Source organism: Schistocerca gregaria, chromosome 11 (genome assembly GCF_023897955.1).
Source record: "Schistocerca gregaria isolate iqSchGreg1 chromosome 11, iqSchGreg1.2, whole genome shotgun sequence".
Classification (NCBI taxonomy): domain Eukaryota; kingdom Metazoa; phylum Arthropoda; class Insecta; order Orthoptera; family Acrididae; genus Schistocerca; species Schistocerca gregaria.
Window position 1 is genome coordinate 55,293,291 of NC_064930.1, and position 21,229 is coordinate 55,314,519.

Consider the following 21,229-nt stretch of genomic DNA (forward strand, 5'->3'; position numbering starts at 1 on the left):
GGAGATGGTCACTGCCAATGGGATCAAGGACGTCCACCGCTATGCGGCCAAGCAGGGTGGGGGAGGCTAGGACGACATCGGGAGTGGTATTGGATTCAGGGCGGGTGTGTTGGGGAATTGGAAGGACGTCGCCTTGGAGGGTGGCAAGGAACCGATGCCACCGCCGTAACTGGGCGGCAGAACGACTATGGATGTTAAGGTCGGCGGCGATCACGTAGGAGGAGAAGGTACGGTCGATGTGGGAAAGGAAGTCGAAAGGAATAGGTGCAGCGGGGCGGACATAGATGGTGGCACAGGTAAGGGTAAGGCCGGGGAAGAAGAGACTAAGGATCAAGTGTTCTGTGGGGTCAGGAAGGAGGGGTTGGAGCCGGACAGGGATCTGGCGGTGGTGGCCAATGGCAACTCCGCCACGCGCTATCTGGAGTGGATTGTCAGACCGGTGAAGGAGGTAGGGCGAGGTGTGGACGGTGTGGTGGGGCTGAAGAAAGGTTTCGTTCAGAAGGAAGGCATCCACACGGTGGGTCGTAAGGGTATGCATAAGGAGGTGCTTGTTGGTGGGAAGGGAGCGGATGTTATTGAACAGGATACGGTGCTGTCGTGCCATAATGGGAATTTAAACGAGGGTGTCGAGACGGGAGAAGGTGAAATGGGCCTGGTTGTGGGAATAGGTGGCGTAGGTGTTGAGGTGGAACACGGAACGGGCAGCGAGGGAAATCTGGTGGAGGGTGTGGGGACGCTGAAAGGGATGGACGTTCTGGAGCACTATTGTGACGAACCTGATGATGTCCTCTGCGGTGGGGGGAGGACGGAGGGAATTGCCAGGAGGGGTGGGGTCATCCAAAGGGCGGAGAGGAACAGTGAGTTCAGGAGCGGATGGAGGAGGTCGAGCCTTGCATTTCTGGGAGTAGGTAGGGTGTTGGAGGTTGCAGGTATTGCAGGAGGGAGGAGACTGAAGGTTGGGGCACTGCCGGAGGAAGTGCGCTTGCTTACAATGCGGGCAGACTGGGGCCTCGCGGCACTCTGATGTTGGGTGTGCGTTATAACGCAGACACCTCTGGCAGCGAATGGATTGTGGTGGGGAGCGGGAGGGGTCAACCTTATACCGGCGGTGGAAGAGGAGGGCACCCTCCTTAAGGAGATGGTCGATGGAGGGAGCGTGTTCGGAGAAAACTCGCATAAGGCGAGTGGGGCCCGCAGAGTTGAAAATGCGGCGAACAGCTCGCACCTCCAGGTACGGGTGGGCCTTCAACTCCGCCAGCACCTCTTCCTCCGTGATCGTCGGGCTAAGCCGAGTGATCACGGCGGTGAGGGTCGGCGGGCGACGTGGGGGTTGGGGTTGACGGGGGGAGGAATGGGAAGGAGCAGGGGCAAGGGAGGCATTAGGTCCAAATCGGGTGAGAGGAATTCGGGAGAGGATGTCGGAGTGTAGGGTAGGGCTTGGGGAGGTGATCAAGACAGAGTCCCTACGGGGGGTAAGAAGGGAGATGGGGGCTGCAGGGAAGTATTGGCGGAGGAGCAAGGTCAGGTTGCGGGCCTCCAGGAGAGAGGGATCAGGACGGGAGAGGAGATACTTGTAGGAGGGGGAGGTAGAAGAGGAAGTAGAGGGGGCTGGAGGGGAGACATCCATGGCATCTAGGGGTGGGGGAGGGGGAAGATGCTGGGACTTCTTGGGTGCAGAGGAGGCGGGGGTGCCACTGGGACGCTTAACAGCGGGGACAGGATGGGAGGAGGTGTGGGGCACAGGAGTGACGGGGAGATGACGGGAAGCGGCAGGTCCCGGTGTCGGTGCTGGTGCTGGTGCTGCTGTTGGTGCTGCTGTTGGTGCTGCTGCTGGTTGTGGCGCTGCTGCAGGTGGTGGTGCTGGCGCCGGCGATGGTGCGGCATGGGTCGTAGCCCGACGAGACACAACCCTGGCAGGGGCCGCATGAGTGGTGTGGGGGAGTGGGGGAAAGGGGTCGTGTGTGGAGGCTTGGGGAGAAGGAGCAGGGGATGGGGCGACAAAGGGAGCTGGGGTGGGAAGGGTGAGGAGGGGCGGGATATAGTAGGACGGGGGCGACTGAGCACACCAAGTAAGAGTAGTGGCAGCGAGGGAGGGCGTCGTATAGACGATGGCGGTGGTAGTGGCGGTGGTGGTGGGGGTGGTCATGATGGCAGTAAGGAAAACTGGAAACACAGAAAAGAAGAATGGGGACAGACAAGGGACAAAGTCAGGAACAGATTACAGATGACAGATGAGAGACGTCGAGGAGCGAAAGGATGAAGGCAAAGACGAAGACGAGAATAGCGATGACAACGAAAGCAGGAGAGGAAGACGAAGCACTGGGTCCTGGCGGCGGCGGCGGCGGCGGCGGCGGCGGGGGCCGGAAGCTGCGGCGGCGGCGGCGGCGGCGGCGGCGGCGGCGGCGGGGGCCGGAAGCTGCGGCTGGGTCCGGCGACGACTGCTACTGCAAAACTGGCGGCACTGGAAACTGCTGCTGCTGCTGCTGCTGCTGCTGGCGGTTCCGGAACTGCGACTGCGACTGCGACTGCGACTTCTGCGAAGCCCTAACACTTCGATACGTAGCAGTACTCTGCAAGGTATCGAAGGGCGGAACTCTTCCGAGGTCCGCCGAAGAATGTACAGATGACCGTACAAACTATTTTATATAGACGCACGATTTGGTGATTTGAATGAGTAGAGATGTTTTCCTGGTCCTTCAGTCATGGCATATGTTTCCGTAATAGTAAATACAATTAACAATATATATATGAATTATAATTTCCTGTTTTACATTCAGCAATTATTTGCGCTTTCTCTATTTTTAAATTCTATACGGCGTTGTAACACTGAGCTACCAGTGGCGCCTTTTAGCGGCGGGAAAGGGATTTATTTCGGCGATAGATCGATGCGCCGATTTTTTATACTGAGCTACCATTAGCGCCGCTCAGCGGCGGGAATGGGAGCTATTTCGGCGTCAGACTGCAGCGCCGAGTCGCAGAGAAGATACACGCTTTGCGTCAATGCCACCTAGAAACAAGGCCTCATATCGTGAGCCTGTGACGTCTGAGAAGCTAGATACCGACACAAGTGATTCGTAGCATATCCATATTGTATTCTGTGCATTTCGTGAGTAGTTATTTGATCTATACTCACTGACGATGCCCCGAAGCTGTTGTATGCCGAATTGCACGGGCAATTACGATAATGGACCTAAAGTCAGTGTATTTTATTTTCCATCTGACGAGAATTTAAGACGGAAATGCTTATCGGCTGTTCACAGACGAGACTGGACACCGAGTAAGAACTCTGTTGTAGGTATCAGTGTGTTTGTTTGGTTAGTGTGTGGTAGTTACTTGAAATATAGTCCACCTGAACAAAATACAGTAAACAGAAGAATGTATTTATAATCTCATACTGTATGCTTGTTTTTAGACATGTGAACTGCATTTGAACAAGGACGATATTGTAAGCAGTACCAGCATGTATGACCCGAAAACTGGTATACTCTTGACAGCACCGTTGGATCGTCGACGCTTGAGAAAAGGTGAGTTACGTAACACGCTCTTAGTAAAGTACAGTGGCATAAGAACTATCTGTATTTCACTTATATGCTGTGAGATCGGTTTCATACTTTGTTATTAATTTTTCAGATGCTATCCCATCGAAGTTGCCTGGCTGCCCATCTTACTTGTCGAGTCATCAAACTGCAGTACGAGAGGACCCAGAAATTCGTAGGGGGCGTTTAGGAAAAAGTGCTCTTCGAGTTGCTATCCAAGAAAGTGTGGACACACATGCGAAAATGATTGATGCAATATCGTTCGATAGTTTAGAACAAATGAGAACAAAGTTGAGTGAGTGTGAAAACCACAGTGACTGGGTAGTGATAAACAAATCTGACAGTGTGAGCATAGTGTTACTAAATCATAGTCCTTACCCAAGAATTTTTTGCCAAGTAGTTATAAGCACTGATTTATTACTCAGTGTCTTCAATAATGATATTGAAGTGAAATGTATTGGAAACATGAAATTTCCCATGAAAGTAAGTAACATACAGGTGGTAAGTGATGTTCTTAAGAACATTTATCTTCTGTATAATAGTTCTGAGGCTCCTGTGGATAACATTTTGTCTTTAATTGACCAGTTATTGCAAAATTTATTAGAGAAGTTGCCAGGAAACGAAACTAAAATTACATTTTTGAAGGAACAGATTTCAGTCTTGAAGTGCAGAAGTTCAACTCAATTTAGGTATGATACTAACTCCATGATAATGTGGTCATTAGTACATGCTTACAAATTTTTGAGGAACACTGACTGTTTTTCTATGCCTAGTCCTAACACCCTTTCAAGGCTTTGTAGTAAACTCTCAACAAATCCCATCATTGAGCAACAGGGTCATCAGTTTATGAGCTACATCACAAATAAAGTATGTAGTTTATCCTCAGATGATAAAACTGTGCTCCTGTTGATGGATGAAACTCATCTGAAGTCTCATCTTGATTACAAAGCTGGAAATGTTGTAGTATGTGCCTTTAACACTGAAAAAATTTTGTGTGCAACCAGCGCCTATGTTTTTATGGAAGGATGTGGTATCTATTCTGCCAGTTCATACTATTTAGGGTGATGTTCTGTTCTCTTACATTAAAGCAGTCATTCTTAAATTAGAAGCAGTTGGATTTGAGGTGGTTGGTATAGTAGCAGACAATAATGCAGTTCATAAGAAAGCAGTGTCATAAGTTTTCTACTCCTCCAGATGGGAAAGTAAAGTACGATCACCCTGTACAGTCTTCTCCAAATAGCCCATTGTATTATTTTGTGGACACTGTCCATATTTTGAAGTGTATATGCAATAACTAGTTTAACCAAAAGGAGCAGATCTTGTGTTTTCCTGACATCAGTGACAGTGTGATGGGAGGTTTGTCTTGTGTTGGAGCACTGAAATAATTGCACTTGATAGAAAAGATGAACTACTGCAATATGGCAGTTCCTCAACTTTGAAGTCTCTATTTTCTAACTCAACTAAGCGCTAAAATGGCAAGTTAGTGTTGCGTATTTTCAATGATATGACAGTTGTTGCTTTGGACACATTTGGTTCAAAGAAAGCAATTAGCAACTGGGAAAGTACTGCAACATTCATAAAAATAATAAATCGTTGGTGGAATATTGTAAATGTAAAAACATTACTCAAGGGACAGAGGTTAAGAAATATTTTCCAAGAACCTGTGACTAGTAAATCCTGTCGCATACAAGAATTCTTACAGTGCTTCATCTCATGGTTATGTTCTTGGTAAGAGTGCAGTGATGAAAGAAAACGTACTCGAGACACACATGTTGTTGTTGTTATGGTCTTCAGTCCTGAGACTGGTTTGATGCAGCTCTCCATGCTACTCTATCTTGTGCAAGCTTCTTCATCTCCCAGTACGTTCTGCAATCTACATCCTTCTGAATCTGCTTAGTGTAGTCATCTCTTGGTCTCCCTCTACAATTTTTACCCTCCATGCTGCCCTCTAATACTAAATTGGTGATTCCTTGATGCCTCAGAACATGTCCTACCAACCGATCCCTTCTTCTGGTCAAGTTGTGCCACAAACTCCTCCTTTCCCCAATCCTATTCAATACTTCCTCATTAGTTATGTGATCTACCCATCTAATCTTCAGCATTCTTCTGTAGCACCACATTTCGAAAGCTTCTATTCTCTCCTTGTCCAAACTAGTTCTCGTCCATGTTTCACTTCCATACATGGCTACACTCCATACAAATACTTTCAGAAATCAATTTGTTATCACAAATTCTCTGTGAAACCCCAATCTCATAAAATTAGGGGAATAGTCTTTTATGTTCATCAGTAAATATATAATTAGTGCTGCTCCTGTTGTGTGGTTGACAAGTTTTTGTATATATTTTTGTCCAGTCAGTAAATTAATTATTTTCACAAGGAGAACAATTCATTGCTAGTATTAGCATGTTAGTCTGCCATCATCATAAGTAAAAATTAATCTGCAGAACAGGTCCAGTCTGGCACAAGTGAACTATGGAGTGCTACGGTGAACACTGAACACTAAACATGACGGCACACACGAGACACTAATGGCGATGATCTCCGGCGCGTGAAAGTCCACATAGCATGTGCGAGTCCAGGGACCTGCCGAGAGGGAAAGAAGGGCGGGAAAGGGGGGGGTGGAGAGGGGAGAACAAAGACGCCAGTGGCTGAGGAAATGGAAGGAGGAGTAGAGGGTCAGGGGAGGGGAAGCCCGGGGGAGGAGTGGGAAGAAAGGGAGGAGGGAGGGAGGGTGCCCAAAGGAACAGACACAGGAAGAGGAAAGGAGGATCAAAGTTGGTAGGAGGGGTATATGGAGGGGAGGAGGACATCATCAGTGAGGGGGAGCTGGCGGAAGACACCTTGGGAGAGGGTAAGGAGGGTGGAGAGATGGAGACCGGGTGGGACGTGGGAATAAAGGCGGGGGCGGGAGAGGATGGGCGAGACAAGCGGGTGAGGAGGGTCGAGTTTGCGGGAGGCGTACAGGATCCATACCCTCTCAAGGAATAGGAGGAGGTGGGGGAATGGAATGAGATCATGCTGGATCCGTGTGGGGGAGGGGAGACGGATGAGATAGGCGAGGCGAAGAGCATGGCGTTCAAGGATTTGGAGGGATTTGTAAAAGGTAGGTGGGGTGGAGACCCATGCCAGATGGGCATAACAAAGGATAGGGCGGGTGAGGGATTTATAGGTGTGGAATATGGTGGAGGGGTCAAGACCCCACGTACAGCCAGAAAGGAGCTTGAGGAGACAGAGTCGGGAGCGTGCCTTGGCTTGGATTGTCCGGAGATGTGGGGTCCAGGAGAGTTGACGGTCGAGGGTGACGCCAAGGTACTTGAGGGTGGGAGTAAGGGCGATAGGACGGCCATAGGCAGTGAGATAGAAGTCAAGGAGGCGGAAGGAAGGGGTGGTTTTGCCTACAATCATCGCCTGGGTTTTGGAGGGATTGACCTTGAGCAACCACTGGTTGCACCAAGCAGTGAACCGTTCAAGATGGGATTGGAGAAGGTGTTGGGAGCACTGCTGGGTGGGGGCAAGGGACAGGAAGGCGGTGTCATCGGCAAACTGGAGATGGTGGACGGGGGGTGACGGCGATGGTATGTCCGCCATATATAAAAGGTACAGAAGGTGAGATAGGACAGAGCCTTGGGTCACACTGGCGGAATGAAAAAAGGTGTAGGAATCCATGTTATGGATGGTGACATAGGAAGGACGGCAGGAGAGAAAGGAGCCAATCAGACGGATGTAATTTATGGAAGGCCAAAGGTTTGGAGCTTGAAGAGGAGATCGGAATGCCATACGCGGTCATAAGCACGTTCGATATCCAGGGAGAGGAAGATTCAAGAGTGACGGGAATTAAGCTGTTCAGAAAAGAGATGAGTGAGGTGAAGCATGTTTGAGGTCCAGGGAGAGGAAGATTGAAGAGCAACAGGAATTAAGCTGTTCGGATAGGAGATGAGTGAGGTGAAGGAGAAGGTCGTCGGAAGAGAAGGATGGCCGAAAGCCACACTGGGTAATGGGAAGGAGGCGGTGCTAGCGGAGATGCTGGTGGATTCTGTGGGTGAGGATAGATTCCAGGACCTTGCTGAAGACCGAGGTAAGGCTGATGGGACGGTAGGAGGGGACGGCATACGGCGGTTTACCAGGTTTAAGGAACATCAGGATACGGGAGGTGTTCCACAGGTCAGGGTAGTAACCGGTGGACAGGACTACATTGTAGAGCCTGGCTAGGATGGAGAGGAAAGAGACAGGAGCTTCACGAAGGTGACGGTAGGTGACACGATCGTGACCAGGAGCGGTGTTGGGTTTGGTGTGGAGTGTAGCAATGAGATCCTGTGTAGTGATAGGGGCATTGAGTTCCGTGTGTGCAATGGTGTCCAAGTACTGGCATGAGGGGAGGGACAGAGGTGCCAGTTCGATTGCTGACATCCAGGAAGATGGAGTAATCGAACTGGGGATCGTCAGGGATGGAAAATACATCAGAGAGGTAGGAGGCAAAGTGATTGGCCTTAATAAGGGAGTCAGGGAAGGGGTGATCATCATGGAGAAGAGGATAGTAGGGGGAGGGTTTAGTTCCAGTAAGGCGACGGAAGGCGGACCAGAACTTGGACGAGTTGATAGGCAGGATAGCATTTAAACGGGTGCATTTCTGCCGCCAGTCCCGGCGTTTCTTGGCCACGAGGAAATTACGAATGTGTCGCCGGAGTTGCCAGTGACATCGTCGTGTGTCCGGGTCACGCGTGTGGAGGAAGGCACGGTAGAGACGACAGGATTCATGGAGGAGGAGGACGGCCTGTGGGTGTAAGGTAGGACAGTGGGGGTGGATGGCGACAGTATGGACGTGGGCCTCCATGGCCTCAGACGAGGTCTGCTGGAGAAAGGTGGCTGCATGGGTTACATCATAAGGGTGGTGGTAGGTGAAGGGTTGGCTATCAACCTGGGTGGAGAGGGTATCCCGGTAGGCATTCCAGTTGGCACAGGAATAGTCATGGATGTACTTTGAGGGAGGGTCATGACGAGGGCCGGGGTGGGGGCGACAACCATCGGAAATGGTGAGGAGGACACGGAGATGGTCGCTACCTATAGGCTCCAGGACATCCACCGTTATGCGGCCAAGGAGGTTAGGTTAGGAAAGGATAACATCGGGAGTGGAGTTGGATTTGGGACGGGTGTGCTGGGGTGAGGGCCCCTTGAAGGGAGGAGAGGAACTGATGCCACCGCCGTAACTGGGCGGTGGAAGGACTATGGATGTTGAGGTCGGCGGCGATCACGTAGGAGGAGAAGGTACGGTCAATGTGGGAGAGGAAGTTGTACGGAATGGGGACGTTAGGGCGGGAATAGATGGTGGCGCAGGTAACGGTAAAACCAGGGAAGAGGAGACTAAGGATCAGGTATTCGGTGGGGTCGGGAAGGAGAGGTTGGAGCCGAACTGGGATCTGGCGGTGGTGACCAATGGCAACTCCGCCACGCTCAGTCGGGAGAGGATTATCGGAGCGGTGAAGGAGGTAGGGCAATGTGTAGTCAATGTGGTGGGGTTGGAGGAACGTTTCATTGAGGAGGAAGGGCTCACGTGGTGGGTGGCAAGGGTGTGCAGGAAGAGGTTCTTGTTGGGGGGAAGGCAGCGGATGTGGTAGAATAGGATAAGGTGCTGTCGCACCATGACAGGGATTTAGACAAGGGTGTCAAGATGGGAGAAGGTGAAATGGGCCTGGTTGTTGGAGTAGGTGGCATACATTTTCAAGTGGAAAATGAGGGAGACCTGTTGGAGGGTGTGAGGAAGCTGGAAATTGTGGACATTTAGTAAGACAATGGTGAGGAACCTGATGATGTGTCCTCAGCTGGGGGTTGGTTGGTTGGTAGGTTTGTTGGGGGAAGGAGACCAGACAGCGAGGTCATCGGTCTCATCAGATTAGGGAAGAACGGGGAAGGAAGTCGGCCGTGCCCTTTCAAAGGAACCATACCGGCATTTGCCTGGAGAGATATAGGGAAATCACGGAAAACCTAAATCATGATGGCCGGACTTGGGATTAAACCATCGTCCTCCCGAGTGCGAGTCCAGTGTCTAACCATCAGCTGGGGGGGGGGGGGGGGAACGGAAGGAATTGCCAGGAGGGGTGGGAGCGTCCAGAGGATAGACAGGTACAGTGAGCTCAGGAGTGGTCGGAGGGAGTTGAGCTTTACACTTTTGGGAGTAGGTGGGATGGGGGAGATTGCAGGAAGGAAAGGATTGCAGGTTAGGGCACTGCTGGAGAAAGTGCAGTTGGGGGCCTCGCGGCACTCAGCTGTTGGGTATGCGCTATAGCGCAGACACCTCTGGCAGCGCAGGGATTGAGGAGGGGAATGGGAGGGGTCGACCTTATAGCGCTGGTTGAAGAAAAGGGCACCCTCCTTCAAGACATGGTCAATGGAAGGGGCGTCCTCGGAGGTGGGGTGGGGTGGGGCAGGCCGAGTTGAAAATGCGGCGGACCGCCCGCACCTCCAGTGTGGGATGCGCCTTGAGCTCCGCGAACACCTCCTCCTCCGTGATCGACGGACTGAGCCGAGTGGTCACAGCGGTGAGGGTTGGCGGGCAACGCGGGGGTTGGGGTTGGCGGGTTGGAGATGGGGTGGAGCAGGGGTGAGGGAAACGTTGCGGCCAAAACAGGTGATGGTGAGGTGGGAGAGGATGTCAGTATGGATGGTAGGGCTGGGGGAGGAGATGAGAAAGGAATCCCGTCTGGGAGTGAGGAGAGAGATGGGGGCACCAGGGACGTGTTGACAGAGGAGGAGGGAGAGATTCCGGGCCTCGAGAATGGAAGGATCTAGATGAGAGAGGAGGTATTTGTATAAAGAAGGGGGGGAGGAGGAGGAGGAAGCGGAGGGAGCAGGGGCAGGTGGGGAGACATCCGTGGCATCCTGGGAGGGGGAAGGAGGACGGGGCAGGGCCTTTTTGGGAGCGGAGGAGGTGGCGGGGCCACTAGGGCGTTTAACGGTGGGAGAAGGCTAGGTGGTGATATGAGGGATGGGAGCTATAGGGAGGTGGCGGGAACGGGCAGGTCCTGGCGTGGACGCAGCAGACGGCGCCAGAGATGGTGATGGTGAAGGCGACAGTGGTGGCAGTGATGGCGAAGGCAATGGGGAGAGTTGGGTGTGGGCAGTGGCCCTACGGGCCACCACCCCAGCTGGAGCTGCAGTGACAGGCTGGTGGAGTGGGGGGAAAGGATCAGAGGGAGAGGAGCAGCAGGAAGAAGATGGAGAGGGGGCGACAAAAAGCGAAGGCGAAGGGAGAGTGAGAAGAGGAGGGATGGAAAGAGGGGGGGGGTGTGACTGGGCACACCATGTAATGGTGGTGGTGGCGGCAGAGGGGGACGTGTAAACTGTGGCTGTGGTGGTAGTGGTCATAGTGGTGGTGGGGGCTGACATGACGACAAGGATAAACAAAAAGACACAGGACAAAAAGGAAAGGGGAAGAAGAAGAAGGAAAAAACTTGGGACAGATGAAGACGGACGAAGACAGACAACGACCAGAGTCCCACACTGCTGGCGCAGAAGCTGACGCCGACGATGACTGGCAGCTGCTTCTGCTCAGCTGTACCTCTGGCTGGTTGGCTGGCTGGCACCTGAAAAACTAGCGCTTTGATTAGTGCTAGAATGGCACAACCGAAGCTCGGTAACCTTGTGGAGTACCGCCGGAGAGTGTACACGTCACTATAGTCTTCACGCTATATATACCTGCAGTAAACACTTCAAACATTACTGACGAATTCTACTTCTTCGTATTACATTTAGAAAGAATCACCAGCTCGCTATTTCGCTATTCAAATGGGAACTGCCTGATTCTTGCGCGTGACGCTGCTTAAAGCAGTTCCAGCCCTGTACTACTGGAGCAGTCTGGTATTTTCTCAAATGATGGTGCTTGTATCGTCGATACAGGATGCGCAACATGCAGCGACATCTGTGGACCGACCTTGTCAACATAAACCTGTTAATAAATATATCTCACTGACAAGGGAAACTCCAAATCGCACGGCCGGCAGATTTAGTGGTAAGATGACCCAGTGAACAGCCTGTTAAAACTTGGATGCAGATGAAGCATGAGAACAAGGAGGAGGTATACCAATCTTAAGAAAAAAACGCAAAATAGAACTATTGGACGCTCGAAGGACAAGACATGCAATAGAGAGTCGCTCTGTATTCAAATTTGTCCTGTGTTGTGGTGTAACGCCTGTTTACAACAGTGAGCTGTAAGGAAGGGACCTATAACGACAGCTGATTCTACACAACTACTCTATTAGCAACCGAAATGTAGTGGCTTTCGAATGGGAACCGCAAACCTTTGATGACAAGGCAACAAGTCAACCAAGCCCTCTGCTATGAAACACATCTGGTATGTCATACACACCACTAGTGAAAATACGTGTGTCACATGACAGGAATCTCTTACCAACACACCTAATTTGTACACTTGGTAAGTGAGTGAGGTGTGCCTCCTTATCCAATTTAGGTGTTCATCAGAATGTGAGAGTAATCACTCTCAAGGAAATGATGAAAACACAATTGTTCGTCACATAAACTGCAACAGATGAACGTAACAGTTGCACAATCACACAGTTTCTCTATGCTCTATATTTTAACGTTTTGCCGTGCGGGATTAGCAGAGCGGTCTGAGGCACTGCAGTCTTGGACTGTTGCGGCTGGTCCCGGCGGAGGTTTGAGTCCTCCAGTTATTGTGCTTCTAAGATATTTAAGTTCATTTACTTGGCTAATGGTAGAATGTCCTATTTTAATATTGGACAGTCTGCGTCTGGTACTGATGACCATATTCTTTGTTTTTGCTGTGTTTATTTGCATCCCATATTCCACACAAGCTTCATTCTGATCTTTCAGCATGTTATTCACTGTCCGCTCACTTTCTGCCACTAAACCATGTCATCAGCAAACATACACATTCTATCCTTTTTCTGCCAATAGATATACCTCTTTTCCCATCTAAGCTTTTCGCAATAATCTCTTCAAGGTATATGTTAAACAACAGTGAGGAAACACAACTACTTTGTCTAACACCTCATCCAATGCTGCTTCCTTCTGACATTTCATTTCCAATCCTCATCCTTACTTTCTGGTGTAAATATAGATGCCATATCAGTCGTCTGTATTTCCAATCTACTCCTTTCCTCTTCAAAATACCCATCAGCTTGTTCCACTGAACTCTGTCAAAAGCCTTTTCTAAATTTATAAAAACAGCAAAGATTTCACTATCATGTTTCATATATCTTTCCCCTATAGTTCGTAACAGGCCAATAGCATCTCTTGTTCCTTTTCCTCTTCAAAATCCGAAGTGATCCTCTGCAATCCCTCTATCCAGTTTGCCATATAACATCCATATAAAAGCAACTAAAGAAGTAACGAATGTTTCAACTATGCTGCCAACTTTTGCTGGGAAACCTTCACACAACCTCCATACAGTCCCAAACTCTCCCCATGTTATTTCCATATTTTTTAAAGTGCTGAAGAAAGACATTCTTGGCCATCCATTTGCTTCACACCAAGAGGTGCTCACATGAGTACAGTCATGGTTCTGTAGGCAACCACAAACATTTATCTGTGAAGGGATTGACCAAGTATCTCACAGTGGCATAAATGTATTCACAACTATGGTGATTACTTCTTAAATAATACACAGTTAACTCTTCAATTAGTTTTGTTTCCATTTGACTGCCGGTTATACATGGGGCTTTCATGTCGTGTACTGTTTCAGAAGTTTTTTCTTATCAGTGCAACCAAATATATTACGACAAAAGATGAATGTGACAGGGTTCAGATCCCATGCAGAGCCAATCACAAAATAATTTGATTTCATTGATTACTATCAAATTATTTTTAAATTCTGTTATATTGGCTCAATGATAAATCTATACTAACAGATCCCTCTACCTCCCCATTCCTCCAACACACAGAAATTCATAAGATCAATTTCTTTGATCAGTCTCTTTGGGTGGTTGTGGCGAGCAAGGACATAACTGACAAAAGACATATAAAACAGGTCATTATAACAAATCCATAATGGAGATTGTTTTACTTCTTCAAGATCATGTCACATACAAAAGGTCAAACCAAACTGATTATTACTAGGAGAAACTGTTGTAAATAGTGTTCATATTTATAGCCCATTATATGCTCTCACAGACTGATCAATCTGAAGTCAGAAGCAGAGAAGAGGTGATGTGTGGAAAAATCAAGGAAAAAGAACTGGACAGATGACAAATAACAAGCTGTGTATCATTAGCTGAATGTGTAATAATTGGCTCATTATACCTCATTCTAAACATACCAATATCATTACAAGGAGAGTTGCTACTCACCATATAAAAGAGATGCAGATAGGCAGAACAAAAAGACTGTCACAAATATTCAGCCAAATATAGCTTCCTTATCAAGAAGTCCCTTCCACACAGACTAGCCACCCGTGGAGGTTGTATCTGCATCAGTCCCTCTCAAAACATGCTGAGGGTGTCACCGAAGCCTTCACAAACTGTAATTATCCTCCAACATTGCACAAAAACAAATCTCATGCGCTTTATGTTTCCAGTCTTCCACCACCTCCCAAAGTCCCACCATCTGGCCACAGAGGAGTATTCCCCTCATAGTTCAGCACCACCCAGGACTGGAGCAACTGAATTACATTCTCCGCCAGGGTTGCGACTGCCTCTTCTTGTGCCCTGAAATGAGAAATTCCCTGTCCACTCTCCTTCCCTCCCCTCCCAAAGTGGTTTTCTGCTGTCCACAGAACCCACACAGTAACTCATCCACCTCTACACAACCTCTTACCTCATGGATCATACCACTGTATTAGACCTAGATATAAGACCTGTCCTATACATCCTCCCATCACCACTTATACCAGTCAGGTCACAAACATCAGCTATCCCATCAAAGGCAAGGCTAACTGTGAAGCCAGCCATGTGATCTACAAGCTCAGCTGCATTCTATGTGGGAATGATGACCAATAAGCTGTTTGTCTGCCTGAATGGTGACCAACAAACTGTGGCCAAGAAACAAGTGGACTGCCTTGTTGCTGAGCACACTGCCAAACACGAGATCTTTCATTTCAATGACTGCTTGACAGCCTGTGACATATAGACCTTTCCCACCAAAATCAGCTTTTCTGAATTGTGCAGGGTGGGAAATTTCCCGGCAATATATCCTACATTCTCATAAACCTCCTAGCCTCAAAGTTAATCAGTCATTGTCCTCTCCCATCCAACCCCTTCTCAGTTCCCATTCCACCACTACACTGCCCTCATTCCTCCATCGCACCCAGTCTTTTAACTTCTCTCCTTTCCCACTATCCCTCCCCCTCCCTCTACGCTGCCTCTATCCATCTCATCCCTGAGCACTCCCCAACAGCATGTCACTGTCCACCACCCATACCCTACTATCCCTCCCCCTCCCCGCCCCAGCCTGGTCCTTATCCCCACCCAGTCACCACCCCCATCATGCACTGGTGGTGCTCCTCACAGTGTGGCCTCAGTTGCTCGAGACAGCAGTCTTGTGTGTGATTTGCATTTGTATTTGCATGAGCATGTATGTGTGTGTTTGTCATCTAATTCTGACGAACACCTTACTGGCAAAAAACTTTTTGTTGTGCCTATTTGCAAGTCAGCATCTCCACTATATGGTGAGAAGCAACTCTGCTTTTCACAATATTATTACATTCCACGTCTGCCCCCAGTAGCTGAATGGTCAGAGTGACAGAATGTCAGTCCTCTGGGCCCGGGTTCTATTCCCGGCTAGTCGGAGATTTTCTCTGCTCAGGGAGTGGGTGTTGTGTTGTCCTAATCTTCATCATTTCCTCCCCATTGATGTAAAGGTCGCCAAAGTGGCATCAACTTGAAACACCTGCACCCATCAAACCGTCTACGTGACGGGAGGCATTAGCCACATGACTTCATTTCATTACATTCCATCCTGGATTTTCCATTGTTTGAATATTCTAAACAGATGCACAGTGAGTCTTTGATAAGTTTTCCAGGAGAGATGAAAATTCAGTATTTCTTCATCCAATTCATGTTCAGATTGCTTGAAATTAACATCTGATGGCAAACCTAAAACTAAATGGAATATTGTCTCACAATAAGCGATAAATGCATGTTCAAGTTGCTGACTAGCAGAAATTGTCATGTGATTCTTCAGTTTCTCCCAGCGTATTTCTTGCTCAAACAGTCCACAGGTGTATTGTCAGTCCATAGTGTCCAACAGGCACAATATTTCGCCGATCAGACATGTCGGCATCGTCATGTGTGCTGACGAACTGAGCTCGTGAGGATGGGCGGCCATCTTAAATCACCTCCCCTCACGATGCGTTCTCTCCACGCTCCGTGCCCGCGTGTCAGCGGTAGGCGAGACACTGGCGTTGGCATCTGTGGTGGCATAGGTATAATTGCCACGTCTGCCCGAGTCGTCTGTTTGTTTCCTTTGCTGAGTGTCTTTTTAATTAGACTCAATGCGGGTTCCCATGCCCTGCGTAAGTTGTAGCCGCAATCTCAGTTGCTGAGTCTCTGCTTGGTACGAATTTCAATAGCCTCTCTAACGACGCTTAGATGTCTGTGCCAAGACCCTGGTATGTTGGTAGTCCATTTTGTGGTTTTCGGATGAACAGAGTCATATGACCGGCTACTTGTTGGGGTACCCAAGTCGAGTGTGCCTCTGATGTTCTCGGCAATGATCTTCAATGGTGCGCACTGTATGTCCAATGTTAGACTTCCCACACTGACACGGAATCTGGTATATGCCGGCCTTCCACAAACAGAGATTGTCTTTTACACTTCCCAATAATGCTTGCGTTTTATTTGGTGGGCAAAAGACAGCTCCTACTCGGTGTTTCCTCAATATTCGTCCTATTTTTCCCGATAGTGTGCGAGTATACGGTATATAGGCAGTGGCTATCTCTTTCTCCGTGACTTCTTCTGTCTCCACACGCTGTACTGTAGAGGAGGGGTGGAGAGCACATCTGATCTGCCGTTCCGAGTACCCGTTTTTGTGGAATGCAGTTTTGAGATGTACCAGTCCTTGGGGCAGACTCTCTGCATCAGAGATGGTGCGTGCCCTGTGCACCAGTGTTTTTACCACCCCATTCCTCTGCACAGGATGGTGGCAGCTATCCGCTTTGTAATGTACCCTCTTTCGTCCAGTGTGAAAATCAAATATCAAGCGACAAAATTTCAATTCATTTAAAAGCTATTTCAAACCCTGAGATTATGATGATCAATTGACGATACCCCGCCAGCTTGGGTGGTCGGTATCTACAACAGACGATGTTAAGCTTAATATTTAGACAAAAGAATGATACATCACAGAATACTAAAACTAATTAAAATACCTTACATTTAGATGCTGAATTTGGTCTCATTGTCTTGATTCTCGCCATGGTGCGTTCCATCCATCTAACATTGTTAATATTAGGTCCGGGTCTTTGTGTGGTAATGAAAACTGGTACTCGCTTTTTGTTTTACTATTGATTCTTGAATTTTATTAATTTAACTTTTTCACAATAATTTCCATCTTCATATCACATACTATTTATAGATACTCTCCATATAAGACGACAGACTTCCTTCCGTACTCCCATCAACAGTCCACCTCACAAAAAACACGCTCTCCCCACAACAGTCCAACTAACTCACTCCAACAGTCACCTTAACAATGTCTGACTCTCTACCTTTTACACAAGAATGTCTTTGGCTCACACTGGTGCCAACATATTCTCCAGAAATAAACAAATAAGGTTCACATTATAGAATAATATAATAAAAAAGATTTGGGCAAAATTAAATACTACATACAATAATATTAAATAAAAGAAGTCATTGAAATGAAATTGCAAGGGCAGATGCGACTATAAGGGTGTTATCACACTCTTCAGTAGTCCGTTACATTACAGCTTGCAAATATAGGTTGGTGTGTGTTTTCTTCCTGTACACCCCGTGGTGCAGGGTGCCATCTGGCTGGCAGCAATGTGCTCGCAATAACTACTGACTTTTAGGCACCACACGATTTTCTCTGGAGTAGTAGGATACAGAAAGTGGAGAGCCAACTGTTGCCCTGTCCACCACCGCTACTGATGAACTTCCCACTGATGCTGACGACGACAATAGTAAAAATAATCTGAGCATATGTTTTGCTCCATTTGCATTGTGTGTGCAGCTGTTGTTCAGTCTAAGTATGTGGAATGTTGTATACAACCAGCAACCCTGTGATACCAGTTGCTTGTCATCCACTAAGTTATTATAATAAAAGTTTAGAACAAAACATAGTAATCATTTGTCACTCAATCTTCCAAAGGCTCATAAAAACATTCAACAAAAGCCACAAAGGTTTTATGTTATTTCCCTACTAATATATTCTGACATTAACCAACACAATTTTAAAACTTTAAGGTCTATCCCTCATATATGTGGGACAATGTGAGTGTGATGAATAAAGGTTTTCATAAATTACAGCAACTGGCCACCTTTTCCATTATTTTTCAATCTTTATTTACCATGACTAGTTTTGTATCACCATTATCAGATGGTACATACTTATTGCATGTTTGCAGCTTTGTTGGAGTTAGGCAGCTGTGGCCAGGTGTGAACTGTACATACTTCTCACCACATTCAATGTGCACATGTTTCGTTCTCCCATCTTGCTATAACTACAGGATCCACCAATGTAAAATACACCATTTTGATAGAAGCGGACCAATGATCCTTGGAACATAGTATTATTTTTAAGTGTTCAAAACACACACAAACCATATCTGAAAAACAAAGTGAGTCTATATAAAGGGATCTCTGCTGTAGCTATTATAAAAATAGAGTGGCATAACTGAAGGTCATGACTTGAATCGAGTGTTTTAAGTAGTAATGTCATCAACATGGTGTACATATCCATTTCAGAAATGTACAATATGGTGACCATGAAGCCACTTACTACACCAGCGAGCAAACATGAATAACATGTGATATTTAACACCAGCAACAGAATGAAACTGAAAAGGCTAGTGAATGAAGAAGAGGGTTTCTGATGGGGACAAATGAAAGATATGACAGTAAGAACAATGATATCACTACAAAACAAATATTCATCCAAAAACCAAGTGCACAAAATCTTTAAAATTTAACACAAAAGAATTGCAAAAATGAAAACTATGTGTGTTGTAATTTTTGCATGGTCTATAGATCTGAAATGAAGCCCACAATACCAATAACGCATGTACAACTCAGAAACTTAACACCACAATTTTCACCTGACCTATGTATTTACAACAAAGCCCTCCATACCAGGAAAAAACATACAACTCTAAAACATTGTGTTGCGAATTTTACTTCATCCATATAGCTCAAACAAAGCCCTAGATACTGTGAACTGGCACACAAATCCAAAACTCGATGACACAAATTTCACTTGACCTATATGGCAGCAAAATATGAACCCCACTGTACAAAAAAACCACCTCTAAAATTCTAAAATACATTATCCACACTTTCACTTACTCTGGCTAAAGCAAAGTCCACAATACAACAAACCAAATCATGCTCACACGACCAACTACAGAAATGATTTCTTACCAATGATGGTACATCAATAGCCATGATACCTACCAAACACAATCCAACACAATGACAACACTCAAACAAGGAACACCAGAAAATTATGGAACGTTGCATCATCACTATTTTCCAAATACATCACCAGTTTCAATATATACAAACAACTATACTCAAGAAACTCATACCATACACAGAATATATAACAAAAAACACAGAAGCACTTGACCCCCCCCCCCCCCCCCCCCCACACACACACAAAAGAAGTAAAAAACCAAAACTGTTCACCATCAGTCCAACTAACTATAGGAACTCTGACATAGCTATGATATCATCACCCATTGCAACATGTAATCACCTACTCACAAATATCTGTATCTTATACACAAATGAAGAACAAACAAAAATTTAAATCTGAATCCATCAGCCACAATATGCAAATTCAAAGTAACTCATTAGAATGCCAGCACAAATTCTTCCAACAGCCATCTGAAACATTCAATTCATGTCAAACAACTCACTAACAAACATCCAGCATGAGAGAGTGGCACCAAATACTACATGACACCAACTACAAACACAGACATACTCAAAAACATCCACCCTCACCATGACATTACACACCACATTGTAGTTGTGACATGCATCTCTGCAGATGGATGTGGTACCAATATCTGATCTTGTGCGAATAACCTTACATTAGCCTCAGGCAGTAAATAGTGATGAGACTATGACCGCCAAATAGCAAAAAAAGAGGAATCAGTTGCCTAGAATGAAGTTTAATTACTGTTGGAAAATTTGTTCAGAGTGTTCGCCTTCTTGGCACAACCTAAAAATGTCAGTACTGCCTGCTTTGCACTTAGAAATCCTTCCCCTTTACTGGCCGACAAAGAGGAAAGACAGCATACTTTTATTCAGTCTGTCCTGTAGCATTTTCTTTTTAAGCAGTGCACCGAAGATCTAAAAATTTTCCATTCTGACACCAAAATTCTTATACTTACATCCTAAACCAGAGCTCAAATAATCGCAATACAACACATTACACTAAGCACATACACACAGACTACTAGAGGGACCATCAAACACAACAAGATGACATCTACAAACACAACCAACCCATAAACTCCACGGTGTGATGACGTGACAAACAACACCCTTACGTCACGAGTCAAAGGATATGGGTGGAATCGGACACTTCCGTAATCCCGCCACCTCAACTGACGATAAAGAGAAACCTGTCACAAAGGTACGACAATCCCTCTAAAGCTGTAAAACACTCCTATGGCACAGAAGCAGCAATTCCAACTCTCCATATATCAGTGCCAGATTCATATAAATCGTCAACACAGACCTGCTTTGACAATGAAGATGTAAAATTACGTGTAGTTATGAACCATGGACCTTGCTGTTTGTGGGGAGGCTTGCGTGCCTCAGTGTTTCAGATGGCCACGCTGTAGGTGTAACCACAATGGAGGGGTATCTGTTGAGAGGCCAGACAAACGTGTGGTTCCTGAAGAGGGGCAGCAGCCTATTCAGTTCTTGCAGAGGCAACATTCTAGATGATTGACTGATCTGGCCTTGTAACACTAACCAAAATGGCCTTGCTGTGCTGGTACTGCGAATGTCTGAAACCAAGGAGAAACTAGAGCCATAATTTTTCCCAAGGAGATGCAGCTTTACTGTATTATTAAATGATGATGGCGCCCTCTCCGGTAAAATATTCTGGAGGTAAAATAGTCCCCCATTCGGATCTCCAGGCAGGGACTACTCGAGAGTACGTCATTATCAGGAGAAAGAAAACTGGCATTCTACAGATTGGAGCATGGAACGTCAGACCCGTTAATAGGCCAGGTAGGTTAGAATATTTAAAAAGGGAAATGGATAGGTTAAAGTTAGATATAGTGGGAATTAGTGAAGTTCGGTGGCACGAGGAACAAGAGTTTTGGTCAGGTGAATACAGGTTTATAAATACAAAATCAAATAGGGGTAATGCAGGAGTAGGTTGAATAATGAATAAAAAATAGGAGTGCGGGTAAGCTACTACAAACAGCATAGTGAACGCATTATTGTTGCCAAGATAGACACGAAGCCCACGCCTACTACAGTAGTACAACTTTATATGCCAACTAGCTCTGCAGATGATGAAG

At 46.9% G+C, this 21,229-nt stretch overlaps 2 protein-coding genes across 5 annotated transcripts in view; one reads left to right on the plus strand and one right to left on the minus strand.

Moving 5' to 3' along the window:
* Nucleotides 1–21,229, minus strand: part of LOC126295113 (speckle-type POZ protein-like) — a 623,042-nt gene that overhangs the window by 255,695 nt on the left and 346,118 nt on the right. The gene's annotated exons all lie outside the window — the stretch shown is intronic.
* Nucleotides 2,981–4,804, plus strand: LOC126295115 (uncharacterized). Of its 2 annotated transcripts, none has more exons than XM_049987386.1 (3): nt 2,981–3,291; nt 3,413–3,524; nt 3,631–4,804. In XM_049987386.1, exons 1-3 carry the CDS (start codon nt 3,139–3,141, stop codon nt 4,599–4,601), a joined length of 1,236 nt encoding a protein of 411 aa, XP_049843343.1. In that variant the 5' UTR covers nt 2,981–3,138; the 3' UTR covers nt 4,602–4,804. The 2 variants fall into 2 exon arrangements, with proteins under 2 accessions (XP_049843343.1, XP_049843344.1); XM_049987387.1 differs by having other exon boundaries at nt 2,981–3,277.

Excerpts from the sequence above, each read along its gene's own strand:
- LOC126295115 (XM_049987386.1), top strand. The coding sequence starts at position 3,139 with ATGCCCCGAAGCTGTTGTATGCCGAATTGCACGGGCAATTACGATAAT. Across the intron at positions 3,292-3,412 it reads CACCGAGTAAGAACTCTGTT|ACATGTGAACTGCATTTGAA; the intron begins GTAGGTATCAGT and ends GCTTGTTTTTAG. Across the intron at positions 3,525-3,630 it reads TCGTCGACGCTTGAGAAAAG|ATGCTATCCCATCGAAGTTG; the intron begins GTGAGTTACGTA and ends TTAATTTTTCAG.